Source organism: Aquarana catesbeiana, linkage group LG02, assembly GCF_042186555.1.
Source record: "Aquarana catesbeiana isolate 2022-GZ linkage group LG02, ASM4218655v1, whole genome shotgun sequence".
Classification (NCBI taxonomy): Eukaryota; Metazoa; Chordata; class Amphibia; order Anura; family Ranidae; genus Aquarana; species Aquarana catesbeiana.
Genome location: NC_133325.1, coordinates 190536003 through 190554886, shown reverse-complemented (window position 1 = coordinate 190554886; position 18884 = coordinate 190536003). Strand labels below are relative to the sequence as shown.

General features: G+C 45.5%; 1 protein-coding gene across 1 annotated transcript in view; it reads left to right on the top strand.

Moving 5' to 3' along the window:
• SPMIP11 (sperm microtubule inner protein 11) overlaps nt 1-18884 on the top strand; it is a 42016-nt gene that overhangs the window by 1801 nt on the left and 21331 nt on the right. The window contains exons 2-3 of the mRNA XM_073617903.1: nt 7217-7324; nt 10860-11004. Coding sequence (XP_073474004.1) covers nt 7217-7324; nt 10860-11004 — 253 coding nt within the window. The remainder of the gene's footprint in view (nt 1-7216; nt 7325-10859; nt 11005-18884) is intronic.

Here is an 18884-nt window from a genome sequence, read left to right as displayed (position 1 = left end):
CAGTTCATGCAACAGACAGAAAAGTGCAAGTGCAACAGATGATCAATATGAAATTCCTCTAAACATCTGTAATCTGTGGTGCGCAACACGTTTCCCCCAGCCTCTCACCTCTAGTAGAGACCCCTACGGGTCAAGTCGAGCCTGCAATCAGAAAGTGGGTAAAGACCACCGATCGATCAATGTCATCCGATCATCATAGCCCCGGCGGGTCTCCAATGGAAGGTTTCAAGCTCAGCAGATGGGGTGGAGGCATGTAATAAAAAGGAGTATCTCCATCGTGCAGTATTCAACCAAGATTTTATTTAAAAAAACGTAGTAACTTACATATAAAAGCAGCAAAACCAGCACAGATTCTAATACTTCCGGTCTCGACCGCGACCGGAAGCAACGACACCTGACTCCTCTCTGACGCGTTGCGTCACCGCTCACGTGACTTCATCAAAGGGTGATGGAGTCAGGTGCCAGGTGTCTATTTATATGGTCTGTTCCATTAGCAGACCAGATGGAATGTTAAAGTGTAGTTCCACCCCAAAAAAAAAAATAGTAATTTGCTTAAAAAAAAAACATTTGGAGAAATGTTTTTTTTTTTACTCACCTCTAAATGCCTGTTGCTAGGGGGTCCCTCGTAGCCTGCCTCCTTTGGTGCCTGGGCTTCTGATGTCACTTCCTTCGGCGCAGGAAGGAAGATCGCCTCTCCCCCCTCCCTCTTGTCAACCATCTGGGACACGTGACCGTTCCCAGATGATTGCGGAGCCAGTGACGGCGCGTGGCTCGCACATGTGCAGCAGGTGCCGGCTGTGAAGCCATAGCCGGGTGACCACAGTTAAAATGCCGGCGCCGCCGAGCGCAGGGGGGGACGAGCGGGGCTTCGTTCACCTGCATCGCTGGACCCTGGGACAGGTAAGTGTCCGATTAAAAGTCAGCAGCTGCAGTATTTGTAGCTGCTGACTTTTAATTTTTTTTTTTGGGAACACCGCTTTAATTGGTGTAGCTTCAATGGATGAATACTAAGGATATCTCTGCGAAATCTAAGTGATTAAAGTAGATAGAAAATCCCAGTATAAAATCCAAATAAATTGCTAGTCGGCCCCTCTGGCTCTCAACCTAAACATTGCCTGCACTGCACTCAATCAGAATGTTCAGGTTATTGTGAGAGCCAGCGGGGCCGACTAGCAAGATGTGGAAGCTTGGGCCAGTGAGAGATTCTTCCATCCACACAGTTCAGCGTAGATGGAGGAATCTGTTCCACGTTTTCCATTTGACCATAGAAAATCTGCAGATAATCTTTAGGTGTATGGCCAGTCTTAGGCTCAGTTCACACTAGATGCAGGGCAAAATTGCACCGTATCTAAGGTTGAATATATTTTTATTAACAAATTTCAATGACTTACAAAAGACAATAAAGTATTTAAAGTAAAAAGTACATGAAAACCAATATCAGAATAGTAAATACAGTGCACCGGAACGTTTCTTGAGGATCTTTTCCCTAAGAAGGGTAATATGATCAATAGGGACACAGTTATTAGGAATAGGGGAACACAATCAAACTGTGAGAAGTAAATACGGCGACAAAATTTCCTCCCCCTCTTAGAAACATTGTAGTAGATAGCACAGCATCTAAATCGAAAACCTGTTCACAAAAACTGATTGCAGAGTATATGTTAACACCCCACAATCAGTTTGCAAAACGCAGCACGATTTGCATAATCGGATCGCATGGGTGTAAGCACCAAAGAGAGTGCAAAATCTGGTGCAACTGTGCATGGAAACCAATCAACTTCCAGTTTTATTTGTCAAAGCTTAATTGAATAAGCTGAAGTTAGAAGCCTATTGGCTACCATGCACAGCTGCAGAAGATTTTTCACTCTCCAGTTTCAGTAAATCACCCCCACTGGGTGGCAATGGAGCATGCTGCATTTAGGCTCTATTCACACTTATGTAATGAGGGAACATGTGCGATACAGTGCATGAAAACTCCCTATGTTTTGGCAGGTGTGCTCCAGTGCCATTCATTCTTAATGGCACTCTAAATGTACCCGCCAACACACATGCATTAAATTATATCAGAATGCATGGTAATTTATTGCTGTTATAGTGTGATGGGATTAAAAAATAAATAAAAAAGTTTCCTGCACTTCTATTGTGTGATTGCAGTATGGTAGGGCAGCCCATGGAAATTAGTGGGTTGCACCTAAACTTGCACAAATACCCCTCCATCTTCACTTCTGCAGACGTGTGGACGCAGTCATGCAATTCATAAAAAACCACTCTGTTCTGGCAGGTGTGGGTAGGTACCATTTAATGTTATTAGCACCCTAAATGCACCAGCCAACGCATATGTGCTAAATTGCACCAATGCATGGTATTTTATTCCAGGCGTTTTAGCGCCTGAAAAGCGCCTCTCATGCCTCCCCAGTGTGAAAGCCCAAGTGCTTTCACACTGGGGCGGTGTGCTTGCAGGACGGGAAAACAAGTCCTGCAAGCAGCATCTTTGGTGCAGTGCGGGTGCGTTGTATACATTGTTCCTAAACCGCCCATTGAATTGAATGGGCACTGCTGTCAAAGCGCCTGCAAAGCTCTTCGGCAGCGCCCTAACAGGGGCGATTTTAACCCTTTCTTCAGCCGCTAGCAGAGGTTAAAAGCACTCCACTAGCGGCCGTAAAGCGCCACTATAACAGCGGTAAAGTTTTAGCGGCGCTCTAACGCTGGCACCACCCCAGTGTGAAAGCACTATAAATGCACAAAGACGCACATTCGCTTTCACACCTGCATAGGTGTGAACAGAGCCTTAAACACAACACACAGTGCTGCAAAATGTGTTAAGGAAATAAGAATTTCAACCCCTGCTGAGAAGAAAAATGCATGTCAATCTAAGTGCATCTAGGCTGGATTCATACTGAAGTGTTTTTCCCTGTTATGCAATTTCCATTGAAATCGGTAGAAATGTATTCTACATTATATTGAATGTCAATGTGTGTCATAATTTATTTATTTCAGGTACTTATATAGCGCCGTCAATTTACACAGCGCTTTTACATATACATTGTACATTCACATCAGTCCCTACCCTCAAGGAGCTTACAATCTAAGGTCCCTAACTCACATTCATACATACTAAGGCCAATTTAGACAGGATCCAATTAACCTACCAGTATGTCTTTGGAGTGTGGGAGGAAACCCACGCAGGCACAGGGAGAACATACAAACTCCAGGCAGGTAGTGTCGTGGTTGGGATTTGAACCAGCGAACCTTTTGCTGCTAGGGGAAGGTGCTAACCACTACACCACTGTCAGCACACATCATGATTAAGGATGAGCTCCGGCGTGTTCGCACACTCCTCATGCAGAGCCCGCCAGGAAGTCGGCACGGCGCTGCGCTAATTACAAGCAGTGAGACATTTCCCGATCTCTGCAGCCGCACATCGGGAAAATTTCTCACTGCCTGTGATTAGCGCAGTGCCGACTTCCTGGCGGGCTCTGCACATGGGCTGTGCGAACACGCCGGAGCTCATCCTTAATCATGATGCATTGATGGGCATCTTGATGCATGTATAAACGTATGTGTGTTGATGTGTTTCCCTTGATTTTGATGAAAAACACATGAAGCAAAAAAGCAAAGGTATGCGCAAAAGACGTTTGTGTATTCCCTAGGGCTGGATTCACAGTGCATAATGTGCACTCTCATGCATTGCAGCAAAGCAACAATTTGAACATAGTTTTAATGTTTTTTTTTTTTTTTTTTTTTAGTATGCATATTGCTTTACTATATTTTTTTTGAATTTGTTGCACAATTTCATACCTTTAAGATCCTACCCATAATGCCACTGACTCGCAGTTAGTAGCAGCATTGCCAGGCTGCTGTGTATACGCCTTCAGTTGGCGACTAGACTACCTATAAGGTCTGCACATGCCTCCTGCAAACCTGATAGGCAGCTCAATAACAAACAGAAAAAGCAAGCAAAAAGCTGTTGCCAACTTCAAGGCAGTGGCTTAGGATACATTCACACCTGATCGCAGGCGGAATCGCCCACGATTTCAAATCGATGCAAAATGCAGGACGTGTTTGCGATGCCATTACTTCTTTTTCATTGCACCGTAATCGTGCTGCGATTTTGCTGTGTGGTAAATCGCAATGCAATCAACGCGCTATGCTTGTTGCTCAAAAAGGAACATGAGCTTCTTTTGGGCGACAGTGTCGCATGTTGCGATTTGCCATGTGACAATCGCAGCAAAATCACAGCCTGGTTGGGGTGCCATTTGAAGTAATGTCATTACAAACACGTCCTGTGTTTTGCAAAGATTAGAAATCGTGGGCAGAATGGTGGCGATTCCACCCGCGATCAGGTGTAAATAGAGCCTTAGTGTTTTCAGCCTGCAACAGAATGTGATGTTATTGGCAGGATCTCCAGGTAATAAGCTTTGCAACAGATTCAGAAAAAAAATATTTTTCTTAGGAAACCTGTACATAGTGAGGTATGATGTCAAACCTAGTGAAAAATAGATTGTGGATTACCTCTTTGCTTTCAGGGCTGTGCACAAGAAGGTACAATGCTACATGTTTGGAAGTTGGGGCCCATCGAGTCAGGTTTACTAATACATGATTATGAATTGTAATTTACAGAAGGATCCCGTAGAAACCATATTAAAGAGTATGTCACCTCAACATTCTATATTCCTGATATGTGCCTACTTGTATGAAAAAAATATCCTGTTCTCTCTGTGAAATCCCTGGTGTTCCTGCCGGTCCCTCTGCTTTCCTATTAAAAACTGACCACACTAGGCATAAAAGCACAGTGTGGTTGGTTTTCTGGCTGAGACTGCGCTCCTCCAATGATCAAACTGCTGTTTCTCCTTTTCCTGAGCTTCTTATGCAGCTGAGACCAGAGGGTATGTGATCACTTAAAAAAAAAAAAAAAAGGGAAAAAAGTGTTATATATAATTTTTTTTTTTTTTTTTTATATGTACACACAAATGATTTACCTTTCATTTCTATTTTAAACTGACTTGTTTGTTTTACAAGGTGAGGGTTCATATATACTTTAAAATCAAAATGTCCCATGTGCATTGGCAAAACTGGTTGGCTTCATGTTCAATGTCACCAAGAAAATCAACGTTAATTCATGGAAATACCCTGCATTGAAAATCCATTAAGATACAACACAATTATGCTTGGTTCACACTTATGTGATGGGGGAAATGCACTGGAGTTGCTGCTTTTCCCACATCGCACCACATAGCAATCGCACTGTGTTCATGCGATCTGCTGTGGGTGTCAATTAAAAGTTAGCGACACCCCAAAAGCAGGTCGCAGAACGCAGTGCGTTTGCTAGAATCGGACTGGGTATGAACACCCATGTGATCTGATTCCAGTGCGGCAAAAAACAAGGTGCCTGCACCTTTTTCGTGCAGATGTGGTGCGATTTGAGCCATACAAAATGATGGGCTCATCTCTCAGTGCACAGAATTGCATGTGATTTGCACAGAAATGTGGTGCTATTCCTGTGCGAATCACATGCAATGTGACGCATCGCATAAGTGTGAACCCAAACAGGACAATGATTAATGAAAAATGATTGCCTGTCTTGCTAGCTGCATATGAGAGATTCTTTAAAATTTGATAGCTTCCTCCCAAATCCAGTCAATGCAGCTGGTGCTCTGTCAGCATTTTAAATGGCTGTAAGAGTGAACCCTTAGTGCCCTTTGAGACGTATGTGCTGTGGTAGTGAGCACTACAACGCTACACTTTGTGCATTGTGGTGTCATAACGTTTGATTAAAAGCTGCACTGCTCACAGTACTCAACTCAGGGGGTTATTTATGAAAGGCAAATCCACTTTGCACTGAAAGTGCACTTGGAAGTGCAGTTGCTCTAAATCTAAGGGGTAGATCTGAAATAAGGGGAAGCTCTGCTGATTTTATCATCCAATCATGTACAAGCTAAAAGGCTGTTTTTTATTTTCCTTGCTTGTCCCCCTCGGATCTACAGCGACTGCACTTCCAAGTGCACTTGCAGTGCAAAGTGGATTTTCCTTTAGTAAATAACCCCCAATGGGTGCTCAAAGTGAATGGTGGCATCCAGAACCACATTTGAAGATGAGTCACCAGCACTCCAAATTAATGCATTTCACGTGTTTATTGTCAAGACAGTGTCAGATTAGGCATAGTGACTGCTAACTATTTTGCCTTGGAAAAGGGACCATGCAAGGCCCCAAAATATTGGATTCTTATGCTTCATGTAATGGTCTTCACAATAAACATGTGAAATGCATTAATTTGGCGTACTGGTGACTTCATCTTCATATGTGGTGTGGTGTCATTTATTTCGAGTGGTATCCCATTTTATTGTTGGCTAAAGCCGGCCATAGACGGTTCGAATCCCGGCCGGTTTAGCAGGGACACGCCGAGATTCGTAGTATGAGCAGGCTAAATGTACCAAAGTTGATTGATTTTTCATGTGATTATTGGCAGCAGCTATAGCCTCTAGCGATAATCACTGTGTATTCTCCTGGCTGTGACGACTCCGTGTGCCCTATACCCCCACACCGAAGAACACAATGACTCCACTGGAGAGCTTCCCCCATCAACACAGTCAGTGAAAAAAAAAATCACACAATCTGGTACACACAATGAGCTTATTGGACAAATGATTGTTTGTTGTTTTTGCATGCTAACCTCATATCAAAAATGAAGAGGTTACTAAAGCTGGCCATACACCTATAGATTATCTGCAGATTTTCTATGGTTAGATGGAAAAGGTGGGAGATTCCTCCATCCACACAGTTCAGTGAACATGGAGAGATCTGTTGCACTTTTTCTATCTAACCATAGAAAATCTGCAGATAATCTATAGGTGTATGGCCAGCTTTAGTTACAAAAATTCTTGTATGATAGAATAAAAACTCAGAAGTGATGTAATGTGTTGTGTATTTGTGAACGAAAACTGTACTGATTAAACGAACATCATACAATCTGGTATCATACAAGAAAATTTTTTGTATTTGTCCCATCAGATAATATTGGATTAACTGTCATGATCGGCTCTTGAAAGCTGTGTACTAACGATCAGATTATCGTACGATCGCTTCAAAAGTGGTATTTTTTGTATTAATTTTTTTGATCGTGTGCGGGCCTTAAACTGGCTTTAGTGTATTTGCTTGAACATTTTATCTCATATTGAGACATAATCCATTGGTCCAATTTTCTATTTTCCTTTTTTAGGAACAAGTGGAAAGAATACAACAAAACTTCCTGCCCTTGCTCCCCAGTGTTCATATGTGAGTTATGGGAAATATCAGGAGATGATTAGACGTCACCAAGATCTGAGGAGTAAGTATTTTACTATGTTATAAGAGAACAACAAACTGCAGATTTTATTACAATAATGAGTTTATTAGACCTAAGAGTTGGACTGGGAACAATGGCAGCATGCTCCAGATGGGCAGAGGGGTTCCTAAGCTCTGATACATATTGGCACACTAATAGAAACTGGAGTTCTGATTAATCTCCTTGAGATAAGACAACATGGGTGTGGAAATTAAAAAAAAAACAAAAAAACGGCTTGTCCAAGGGACTAAATCTGGGTCCCAATCTACTTGTTAGTCATGGCAATCTACTTGTCCTGATAAAAAAAATAAAAAAATGTTTTCCCAGGAATGAAAATATGAAAGGTTGATGTTTTTTTTTATTAGACAGAGGTGCTTTTTAGGAATGTCTGGGGCTTTTAAAAATAAAAGGGGCTGTATGGCGACTTAAACTTTTAATGTTTTTTATTTTTTGCTAGAAAAATTCTTAGGACCCTCAAACATTCTATATATTTTAAAGCAGAGGCCCTAGAGAATAAATTGGTGGGTGTAAAATACATGTGTGCAGGACCACTGCATCCATTCGTCTTTGCAAGCAAGCACAGGGGAACTGGGGTGCTTAAAAAAATTATTTTTTATTATTTATTTTTATTCTTACACTGTCGCTTTAAAATATTTTTTTTTTATCATTTTTATTGCTGTCACAAGAAATGTAAATATCCCTTGTGACAGCAATAGGCAGGGACAGGTACTCTTTATGGAGTAATCCCTCCTCTGCCCTTAAAAGCATTTGATCACAACAAGATCATTGTGATCAAATGCTTTCCATTTTTAAAAATGACAGGGAAATCAGAAGTAATGTATGCTCATTGCTTCCTGTTTCCTATGTCACAGAGACAGACAGAGCGGTTCCGCCTCTATGATCAGTCGGTGGAAAAGCTGGCTGGTCGATCGGGTGGCCCAGTGGGACGGGACAGCACTCAGAAGGCAGTGGGAGGGGGAATCGTCCCCGCCTGTTGCTTGTAAAAGCAATCCAGTAACTAGTTAGCTGCTTGCATTGCTTTTAGGGAGGGAGCCGACTGTTGGCTCTAAACCCTGCTGCTTGCCCACAGTAAAATGGAAAAAATAACTTCTTGTCCAGCACCTGGAACTGCATGTCCTGCACGTCGGGTGATAGGAATTGAACATCCCTGGATAGGAACGGTGCTCAGAATACAAGACAGCTTTGAATATCTGATAAGACCAACAAGAATTTTTTTACGCTAATCAAACAGATGTAACAATAATACTTTTAATGGAAAGTAGCAAATACAAAAAGATCATTGTTAGGATATACTGTGCATCTGAAGCAAAGGCAGGGTTAAAATTTGGGTTGCACTGATAACAATACTAGTATTGGTGCCGATACAGAGTATTTGCCAGAGTACTTGTACTCTTGGGCAAATGCTCCGATGCTTAATCCGATACCTGGACAGTCAGGGGTGATCGGTGCGGCATTGGGGAGGAGTTACAAGCACCAATCTCCCTGTATACATTTTAATAAGGCAGCTGACAGCCACTTCTCCTCCTCTATCTCCCGCAGCTTTAAGCTGCTTTATTGAAATCTATATAGGGAGATCGTGTTTGTAACTTCTCCCCAGCGCCGCACCGATCACCCCCCGACTGTCCCCCACATACTCTTCAAGTCCCCCTTCATGCTCCTCGGTCCCCTTCTGTGCTCCTTTGTCCCCATCCATGCTCCTCGGTCCCCCTCTGTGCTCCGGTCAACCTCTGTGCTCCTCGGATCCCCTCCATGCTGCTCGTTCCCCGGGCAACCTCTGTGCTCCTTGGTCCCCCTCCATGCTCCAGTTCCCATCTGTGCTCCTCGGCCCCCCTCCATGCTCCTCGTTCCACCTATGTGCTCCGGTCAACCTCTGTGCTCCTCGGCCTCCCTCCGTGCTCCTCAGATCCCCTCCGTACTCTGGTTCCCGTCTGTGCTCCACGGTCCCCCTCCGTGCTCCTCCGCCCCCCCTGTCCTCGATCTGTCAGGATGGAGAGTGGAGGAAGGAGTCAGTAAATATGTAATTTACTGGCTCCTTCCTTTTCCGAATGCACAGTCAGTGATCCATTTGTCTTTTAATAAATTGTTTCATTTTAAACGATAATACACTATGGGAGGTATTCTATTTCATTCCTGTATGTGGTTCGGAGCCATTAGCGATACTTTAGGAGCCTGGATTCCATCTAGAGGAGATAGGGAAAGAAATACACCAAGGAATGACCATCAGCTTATATATTTGTCCAGAAGGCTTTCTATTCACATTATTGAGGGGAGAGTTCTGAGAGCACTAAGCTGTTTGGTGAAAGCACTGTGATTGGTAGAAGTTCAACTTAGAAGGACTTTATTATTCATTTATCCATCTTATTTTGATATTTGGACTTTTCTGTTTTATTGGTTTATGAACCATTCATGATATTGATTGGACTGGACTCATTGTTTTGGATTATAAGATTATACACAGAGTAATGCCCCGTATACACGGTCGGATTTTCCGATGGAAAATGTCCGATCGGAGTGTGTTGTCGGAAATTCCGACCGTGTGTGGGCTCCATCGGACATTTTCCATCAGATTTTCCGACACACAAAGTTGGAGAGCAGGAGATAAAATTTTCCGACAACAAAATCCGTTGTCGGAAATTACGATCGTGTGTACACAAATCCGACGGACAAAGTGCCACGCATGCTCAGAATAAATAAAGAGATGAAAGCTATTGGCCACTGCCCCGTTTATAGTCCCGACGTACGTGTTTTACGTCACCACGTTTAGAACGATCGGATTTTCCGACAACTTTGTGCGACCGTGTGTAGACAAAACAAGTTTGAGCCAACATCCGTCGGAAAAAATCCTAGGATTTTGTTGTCGGAATGTCCGAACAAAGTCCAACCGTGTGTACGCCCTATAACACTAGAGGAATTGCGCAAGATCAATTTTATTTATTTATTGTCATTTGCATGTACTGTGAACACATTGTTTTTGCAGCATTTCCATTACCTTCATTTATTTAGTCACATATTATGTATATATATTTTGGATTGATCACAATTACCTGGTAGCACAAGGCACCACTTACATATTTAATCTAGGAGTCTTGTGAATACTGCAGCTTTATGGTATAGGGCTATATCTGGGACTCCTGCCCCACCCTAAAACATTGGGAGGGTTAATAGTAAAAGAAGTCTTAAAAAATATATGCCTTTCCTGCCTCCCAAGCCATCAAACTCTGATGCAAAAAAAAGTTGACACTCCGGGGAATGTCCATCTCCTGGTTGCCCCACAGTTTTCCAGGTTCCTGCTGATCATCACATCACTACTATATTCTGTAATGGGTAGAGGTCAGCAGGAGGGACAGTGAGAGCCTTGCTTCATTTTACCTTCCAAGGAGTTTTATCATTCCCCATGAATAACAAGTATTGGTCAACAGAAGTATCTTTGTGAGTGATTTTAAGGCAGGTGGAATAATTATCTTTGCAGACACCAGATGGAGTTATCTGTAAAATCAATTACTGTTTTTGCACTTAGCTCCTAAACAAACTCAGCGAATCCCACTGACTTCAGCCCAGCAGTATGGATGGTGGCTGCCACAGGACCCCAAGGCAAAACCAGAAAGTGACCATCCTTGGATTCAAAGTACACGACATCCCATGATCAACAGCCCAATGACCAGGTAAGTCAATACTTATTTTATCTGAGAAGAGGGAGTGTACATAGTTAGTCAGTCCAACTCTCAAAGCTAACTCTCCAGGATAAGAATCTTTTGTTTAAAAAAAAAAAAGTAACAGACCAGCCATACATGGTTCGAATCTCGGCTGATTCAGTGAGTTGATAGATCGATCAACTTGGGTACAACCAGCCTGCCGGATTCTCTTGCAATTATCGCTAGCGGCTGCTATAGCCGCTAGCGATAATCACTATCTTCTCCCCCCGCAAGGAGCAGACAAGGTCTCAGCAGGAGTGGTACCTGTTAGCATTGTCTGTGTTAATGGGGGAATCTTCCAAATTTCTTTCTTGCAACCAGTGTATGGCCTGCCTTATTTTCAGCCCAATGAGATATGAAAATTAAAGCCAGTGCATGCGCAGATCAGTGTACATTCTTGGCTCAGTGCCCTAGTGCCAGTTGCATAAACTTCTGCTCCTTACATCATCCCATGTAAGCCAGTCAAAACACCTGAAGACCCAGCACCTCGAAAGAAGCCAAGGACAGTGCCCCAGGAGATTTTGCGTATATCAGAGTGTTGCTGGGGAAGCGATTGTTTGCAGACTTTAGTTCTGCTTTAACTGCACACAGTCCTTGAGCATACTCTTGGTTTTAACTGTCACAGTCCTTGTACCTGCAATATATACTTTATGAACTGTGCCGCATGCGAGAGTATTAATGATGCACAAAAAAATATTGTCTTTAAAAGATGAAATCGTTCGTTACATATGCTATTCTGTATGCAGATTATAGATAGAGAATATAGAGATGTCTGAGCATGTCTCTAAGCCCAACTCCCGGTAATAAAAAAAAAAATCATCCCTTGCAAGGGGGCTGAGCAAGGTTTAATTGCTCATTTGCAGTATGTCTAGGGGAATAATAAAAGGAAGTATACATACCTGATCCTCTGCTCCTACCCATAGCTAGACCAAGTCCCTGCAGCTTCTACATCCCTGCGCTCTAGCAGTCTAGGATCCTGATGTCATCAAGACCAAAGCAGGTCCGTAGCCCTGCTCTGGATGTGATGATGCCGAGGGACAGTCCACTGCAGATTGTGGGGAGGTGCCATCTGCCGGAGGAGCAGAGGATCAAGTAAGTAAAACTGTTGCTCCTCTGCCATTAACAAAATGAGCTATTGCCCTTGCAGTGTGGGCACAGCTTTACTGCAAAGGATATCTTTTTTCTCAAGTCGTCTTCCAGGACGGCACCCTGAGAGATGACTGGTCCACCTGACAGGAAACACAATCAATCAAGAGGTTAAAGGCCCCCGCCCCTCCCGATGCTCCTCAGTTTTTGATTGTGTTTCCCCACAGCGAAACCGTTTGTTATTTTTCTGTTGACCTAAAAGCCTGGGGCTGGTGGTCTCCCCCTGGGAGCCGGACCAAATGCCTGGGAAGCCTCTGGGTCCAGCCGGATGGTTCTCATCCTTCCTGGGGGGTTTCCCAATCCGTGTCTCGGGGGGGGGGGAGAGGCAGCAGACCGTGCTTCTTTCCATGGAAGAGCCCCCCCGATTGCTGAAGAACCCTGGGTGCGGTGGTGTACCCAGAACTTCAGGGGCCAAATTTCCTGTTGCCCTTCCTTACCTGTGCGGTGGCCGCGCAGTTGCAGGAGTTGGTGGTTTTCCTTCTACTGGCTACAAGACCACAGGAGGTGAGTCTGGGACCCGTTCTGGGGTCTGGCCAGGGCTGCCATTCGTCCACCTGTCCACGGACCGTTCACGGGAGGTCGCGCGGCAAGAAGCTCTGCCTGGAGAGCTTTTCTTCCAGGGACCTTGCTGAGTGTAGCTCAGCACCATTTTCCTGAAGATCAGGAAATTACATCACTTCCTCCTCTAAGAGGAGGGAGTGGGAAGGGCTGCAGCAGGAAGTGACCTCAGGTCCAGTATCACTTCCTGTCTTCGGCAAGATGGCGGTGGCGAGTTGCAGCCAGCATACAGAGGATATAAAAAGCCACAGGGAACAGGCGCCCATGTCTCCTCTGCGTTCCTGTATGCAGCACCTCCAGGGAGAGATTGGAAGTAGCATGGAACATGAGAAGGAGAGACCTGCAGGGTCTGCGGCCATGGAAGAGACCACAGGGGGTGAGTCTGACCGGCCTTCGGAGGTTTAGAGGGGGAGGGTACCCCAACTCTTCTCCTCCGACTCTCACAGTGTATGCCTGTGTGGTTTTTTTTCAGGGGACGACGCTATTGCCCGTGAGGTTGCCAGCCATCCTGTGAAATCCTCCACCCGCTCTAAACGATGTGGGAACTGTAATGACAGGCTACCCCCAGAACATCCAAAGCCCTTCTGTTTTAAATGCATACAGAAGTTGACAGGGAAGGAGACATCTCAGATAATGAAGGAATTTCTTACTGTGCAAACTGAGATGCTGTCCACCTTAACCACCTCAATACAGGGCACTTACACCCCCTTCCTGCCCAAGCCATTTTTCAGTTTTCAGCGCTGTCGCACTTTGAATGACAATTGCGCGGTCATGTTACACTGCACCTTAATTAAATTTTTATCATTTTTTCCCCACAAATAGAGCTTTCTTTTGGTGGTATTTGATCACCTCTGCAGTTTTTATTTATTGCGCTATAAACAAAAGAAGAGGGACAATTTTGAAAAAACACAATATTTTTTACTTTTTGCTATAATAAATATCCAATTTTTTTTTTTTTTTTTTTAACAAATTTTTTCCTCAGTTTAGGCCGATACGTATTCTTCTACATATTTTTGGTAAAAAAAAATTGCGATAAGCGTATATTGATTGGTTTGCGCAAAAGTTATAGCGTCTACAAAATAGGGGATAGATTTATAGCATTTTTATTATTTATTTATTTTTTACTAGTAATGGCGGCGATCTGCAATTTTTATTGTGACTACGATATTGCGGCGGACACATCGGACACTTTTGACACATTTTTGGGACCATTCACATTTATACAGCGATCAATGCTATAAAATTGCATTGATTACTGTGTAAATGTGACTGGCAGGGAAGGGGTTAACACTAGGGGGCGCTCGAGGGGTTAATGTATGACCTAAGGAGGTGATTCTAACTGTGGGGGGAGGGGACTGACTGGGGGAGGTGACCGATCGCTGTCCCTATGTACAAGGGACACGCCATCGGTCTCCTCTCCTCTCTGACAGGACGTAGATCTGTGTTTACATGCACAGATCCACGCTCCTGCTCTGTTACCCGGCAATCGCGGGTGCCCGGCGGACATCGCGGCCGCCGGGCACGCGCACCGGGAGGGCGAGGACGTCATATGACGTCCTCCCAGAACAACAGAAGCCTCGTCCAGCCGTCATATGACGGTGGGCGGTGGCTTAGTGGTTAAAGTCTTTTCAGGCCACCCTTAAGCCTAGGGATTCAGAGGCTCGCTCTAGTAAGGATGCCTCTTCCCAGGAGAGCTCCGCCTCCTCTAGGAGGTATCGGGCGGAGGTACTGAAGTATCCACTCCCCCAGGATTCAGAGGAAGAGTGTGATTTAGAAGTTCCCAATCAGGAGTTTTCTGATGAAGGGGTGGTGGACAGCCAAGAGGAGGATGGGAGGGAGGAATCCAGGTCTAGCAGACATATATTTTCTGCCGACGACATGGAAGATCTTCTGAAAGCTATTTATGCCTCAGAAGAGATTCAGGAGCCTGCTGCACAGGTGTCCGCTCAGGATAGGATGTATAGAGGCTTGATTAAACCTCAGGCCAGGGTCCTTCCGGTACATTCCGCCCTTAAGGAAGTCATCTTAAGGGAATGGAAAGAACCAGAAAGAAGGCTTCTGAAATATAAAACCTGGAAGCGTAGATGCCCCTTCTCTGAGGAGAATGAGGAAAAGTTTTTCAAAACTCCTAGACTAGACGCCTCCTTAGCACAGGTCTCTAAGCAGTCAGATCTTTCCTTTTGAAGATACCGGTAACTTAAAGGATCAAATGGATCGCAGGGCTGAAACTATTTTACGCAGAGCCTGGGAAGCTAACGCTGCGGCTATGAGCCCCGCATTGGCCTCAGCTTGCATCGCGAGGAATGCCGACACGTGGGTCTGTAAATTAATGGACCACGTATCCCGAACCTCAAAATCCAAGGAGGTCCTGGATTCTCTGGAGGTCATAGGGAATGCTGTCGCATATTTAGCAGATGCTGCGGTTGAGACAGTGCGTACAACCGCTAAGACAGGTGCCTTACTAAACTCAGCCAGGCGAGCCCTTTGGGTTAAAACCTGGGATGGGGATAGCTCATCCAAGACCCATCTATGTGGTCTCCCTTTTGAAGGGACGCTCCTTTTTGGTGCTGGCCTAGATCAGGCTCTAGCCAGATCTACCGAGAAGGGGAAAAAATTTCCTACTAAACCTAGGAGAGAGAGGAAGCGGTTTTTTCGTGGCCCCCAGGCAAGGAATCGCTTCTCCGAGAAAAAGGTCTCCCCTAATAGACGTTGGGGCGCAGGAGAAGACAAACAAAAAACTGGCGTTCTCTTTTCCAGCCAGAAGTCAGTTGACAAGACCCCCAAATGACTTTCCGGTAGGGGGCAGACTTTCCCACTTTGCCTCTCAGTGGGAAAGGATCACCCAAAGCCCCTATGTACTTCGGATCATAAGAGAGGGTTACAGATTGGAATTTCTCTCCCCTCCACCCCCCAAGTTTCTCTTGACCTACCTTCCCAGGGATCCCTGCAAGGTGGTAGGAATCCTTCAGAATATAAGAGAGCTGGCCAGTCAGGAGGTTATAATACCTGTTCCAGTGGACCAGCAGGGTCAGGGGTTTTATTCCCACATTTTCGTGATACCAAAACCCTCAGGAAGGTATCGTCTTATTATAAATCTAAGGAACCTCAATGTTTTTCTTCGTTACAAGAAGTTCCGCATGGAGAGTGTCTATTCCCTCAGGAGACATCTCCTCAAAGAAGTGTTTATGGTGACCTTGGATTTAAAAGACGCCTACCTTCATGTTCCCATTTTTCAGGGCCATCAAAGCTTACTGAGATTTGCGATCGCCTCTCCAGAGGGAGTGCAACACTGGCAGTTCACAGCCCTCCCCTTTGGACTGGCATCCAGTCCGAGAGTCTTCACAAAGGTCATGGCCGAGGTGGTGGCTTTTTTGCACCTCCAGGAAGTGGCATTGATTCCCTACCTGGACGACATTTTGATTTACAGTCTAAGTCGGGATCAACTACTTCTGGATCTATCCAGAGTAATGCAGACCTTAGAAGACCTGGGATGGATTGTCAGCAGGGAAAAGTCCTCACTGACTCCTGCTCAGACAAAGTTGTATCTAGGTTTCCTGGTGGACTCCTCAGAACAAAAGTTAATTCTACCTCAGGGCAAGGTAGAGGGCCTCATATCAGCGGTCAGGTCGCTGTTACAGGCAAGCACCATCTCCTACAGAGGTATCATGAGAGTTCTGGGTCTAATGACGTCAGCTATCCCAGCAGTTCCTTGGGCACAGCTACACTCCAGGCCCCTCCAGCACTTCCTCTTGGGACAGAAGAAGAGACTCTCTGGACATAGAGATAGCCATTCCGGTAGAAGTAAAGAACTCCCTTCACTGGTGGCTCCTTCCTCAGAGGCTTCAAGGGGGCCTTCCTTTGGAGCCAACTTCAGCCTCTCAGGTTAACTACAGACGCAAGTTCCTGGGGGTGGGGAGCCCACCTAGAGGAACTAATAGCTCAGGGGTCCTGGAATTCAGAACAGAGAAGGGCCTCCTCCAACTTTCGAGAGCTGTTGGCCATAGGAGAAGCACTAAAGGCTTTCGAGGGAAGGATCAGGGGCCTGGAGGTGCAGGTCTTGTCAGACAATGCCACGGCAGTGGCGTTCCTGAATCATCAGGGGGGGTACCAGATCTACAGCACTCCTATCCCTATCTGCAGAGATCCTGTCCTGGGCGGAAAGTCGGGTTCCTTCCATCTCCGCAGTCCACATAAAGGGGACATTAAATGTAGAGGCAGACTACCTCAGTCGGCAGCCGATTCTGCAGGGGGAATGGGAACTGAATCCAGAGGTCTTTTCCCTGGTAAGTCGGCAATTCGGCGTTCCAGAGATAGATCTCTTTGCCCGCAGGAAGAGCAGAAGGGTAAAGAGATTCTTTTCCCTTGGTCGAGAGAGAGGCTAAGAGGGGATAGACGCGTTGGCACAGGTCTGGGACTTCCGACTCTCCTATGCCTTTCCCCCTCTGGGACTAATTCCGAGGGTCCTTTAAAAACTGTTCCTCTCGAAAAGCAAGTTGATTCTAATAGCCCCTTGGTGGCCCAAGAGAGCCTGGTTTCCAACCCTGCAGGGTTGGTCCATAGCCCCACCGCTTCACCTCCCGGTCCGGGGCGATCTTCTCCTTCAGGGTCCTGTCCGCCACCCAGACCCCAGCTTCTTCAAGCTGACGGCCTGGCTCTTGAAAGGCAGAACCTGCGGGAGAAGGGGCTGTTGGACAGAGTAGTGGATACACTGCTCCTTAGTAGGAAGCCAGTCACAAGGCGTATTTACGCCAAGACCTGGGCGATTTTCTCTCGCTGGTGCCAGGAGAGAGGGACTTCTCAAAGAGAAATCCCTGCTATCTTAGAATTTCTCCAGGATGGAGCAGATCTAGGTTTGGCAACCAAGACCCTTAAGGCGCAGGTTTCAGCCTTGTCCTGTTTCCTTGAGAAACGTTTGGCATTACACCCCCTGATCAAGAGATTTCTCTTGGTCAGGGAGAGGTTGTCCCCTGTTCAAATGTCCAGGTGTCCTCCTTGGGACCTTACACTAGTACTGGAGGGGTTAACAAAGGCCCCATTTGAACCGATAGATCAGATCCCCCTTAGGATCCTGACCTTTAAATTAGCTTTTTTACTAGCAATCACCTCAGCTAGGAGAGTAGGTGACATTCAGGCTTTTTCTATTAAAGAACCATTTTTTTCTTTATTCGAGGACAGGGTTATACTTAGGCAGGACCCCCTGTACCTCCCTAAGGTAGCATCAAAGTTCCATAGGACTCAAGAAGTGGTGCTGCCTTCCTTTTGTAGTAACCCCAAAAGTGAAGGGGAAGTTTCTTTTCATTGTCTGGACGTCAGACGCTGTTTATTATCCTACCTAGAAAGGGTTAAGGAATTCAGAAGGTCCAGCCATCTTTTAGTTAATTTTTCTGGCCAAAAGAAGGGCCAACAGGCATCCAAGGCTTCTATAGCTAGATGGATTAAACATACCATTTCGTTAGCCTATGAGCAGTCAGGTAAAGCAGCTCCTAGAAATCTTAGAGCGCATTCCACGCGATCTCTGGCAACCTCCTGGGCGGAAAGGGCCGGAGCTTTCGGTGGAGCAGATATGTAGAGCCACTACATGGTCAAGCCAGAACACGTTCCTGAGGCATTATAGAGTGGAGTTACTATCTCCTCAGGACCTGGCATTTGGCAGGAAGGTGCTGCAAGCGGTGGTCCCGCCCTAAAGGTAGGCCTGAGCTACTTGCTCTTCTCTCAGGGTGCCGTCCTGGAAGACGACTTGAGAAAAGAACCAGTTACACTTACCGGTAACGGTGTTTCTGGGAAGTCTTCCAGGACGGCAGGCCTACTTCCCACCCGTTCTATTTAGGAAAACATGTAATATTTAGAGTGTGGTGGTGGTTATGTTTTTCACTCTCGTGCACTGGTGTGGGTCAATACTTTGTCACAACTGAGGAGCATTGGGAGGGGCGGGGGCCTTTAACCTCTTGATTGATTGTGTTTCCTGTCAGGTGGACCAGTCATCTCTCAGGGTGCCGTCCTGGAAGACTTCCCAGAAACACCGTTACCGGTAAGTGTAACTGGTTCTTTTTCTGCCCAGAGTTGGGCTTCAAGGAAATACTTAATTAAAATCATGGTTTACTGTTTGTTAAGGAAGGGATTTGGAGGGGATGCCCACATCCCTAACT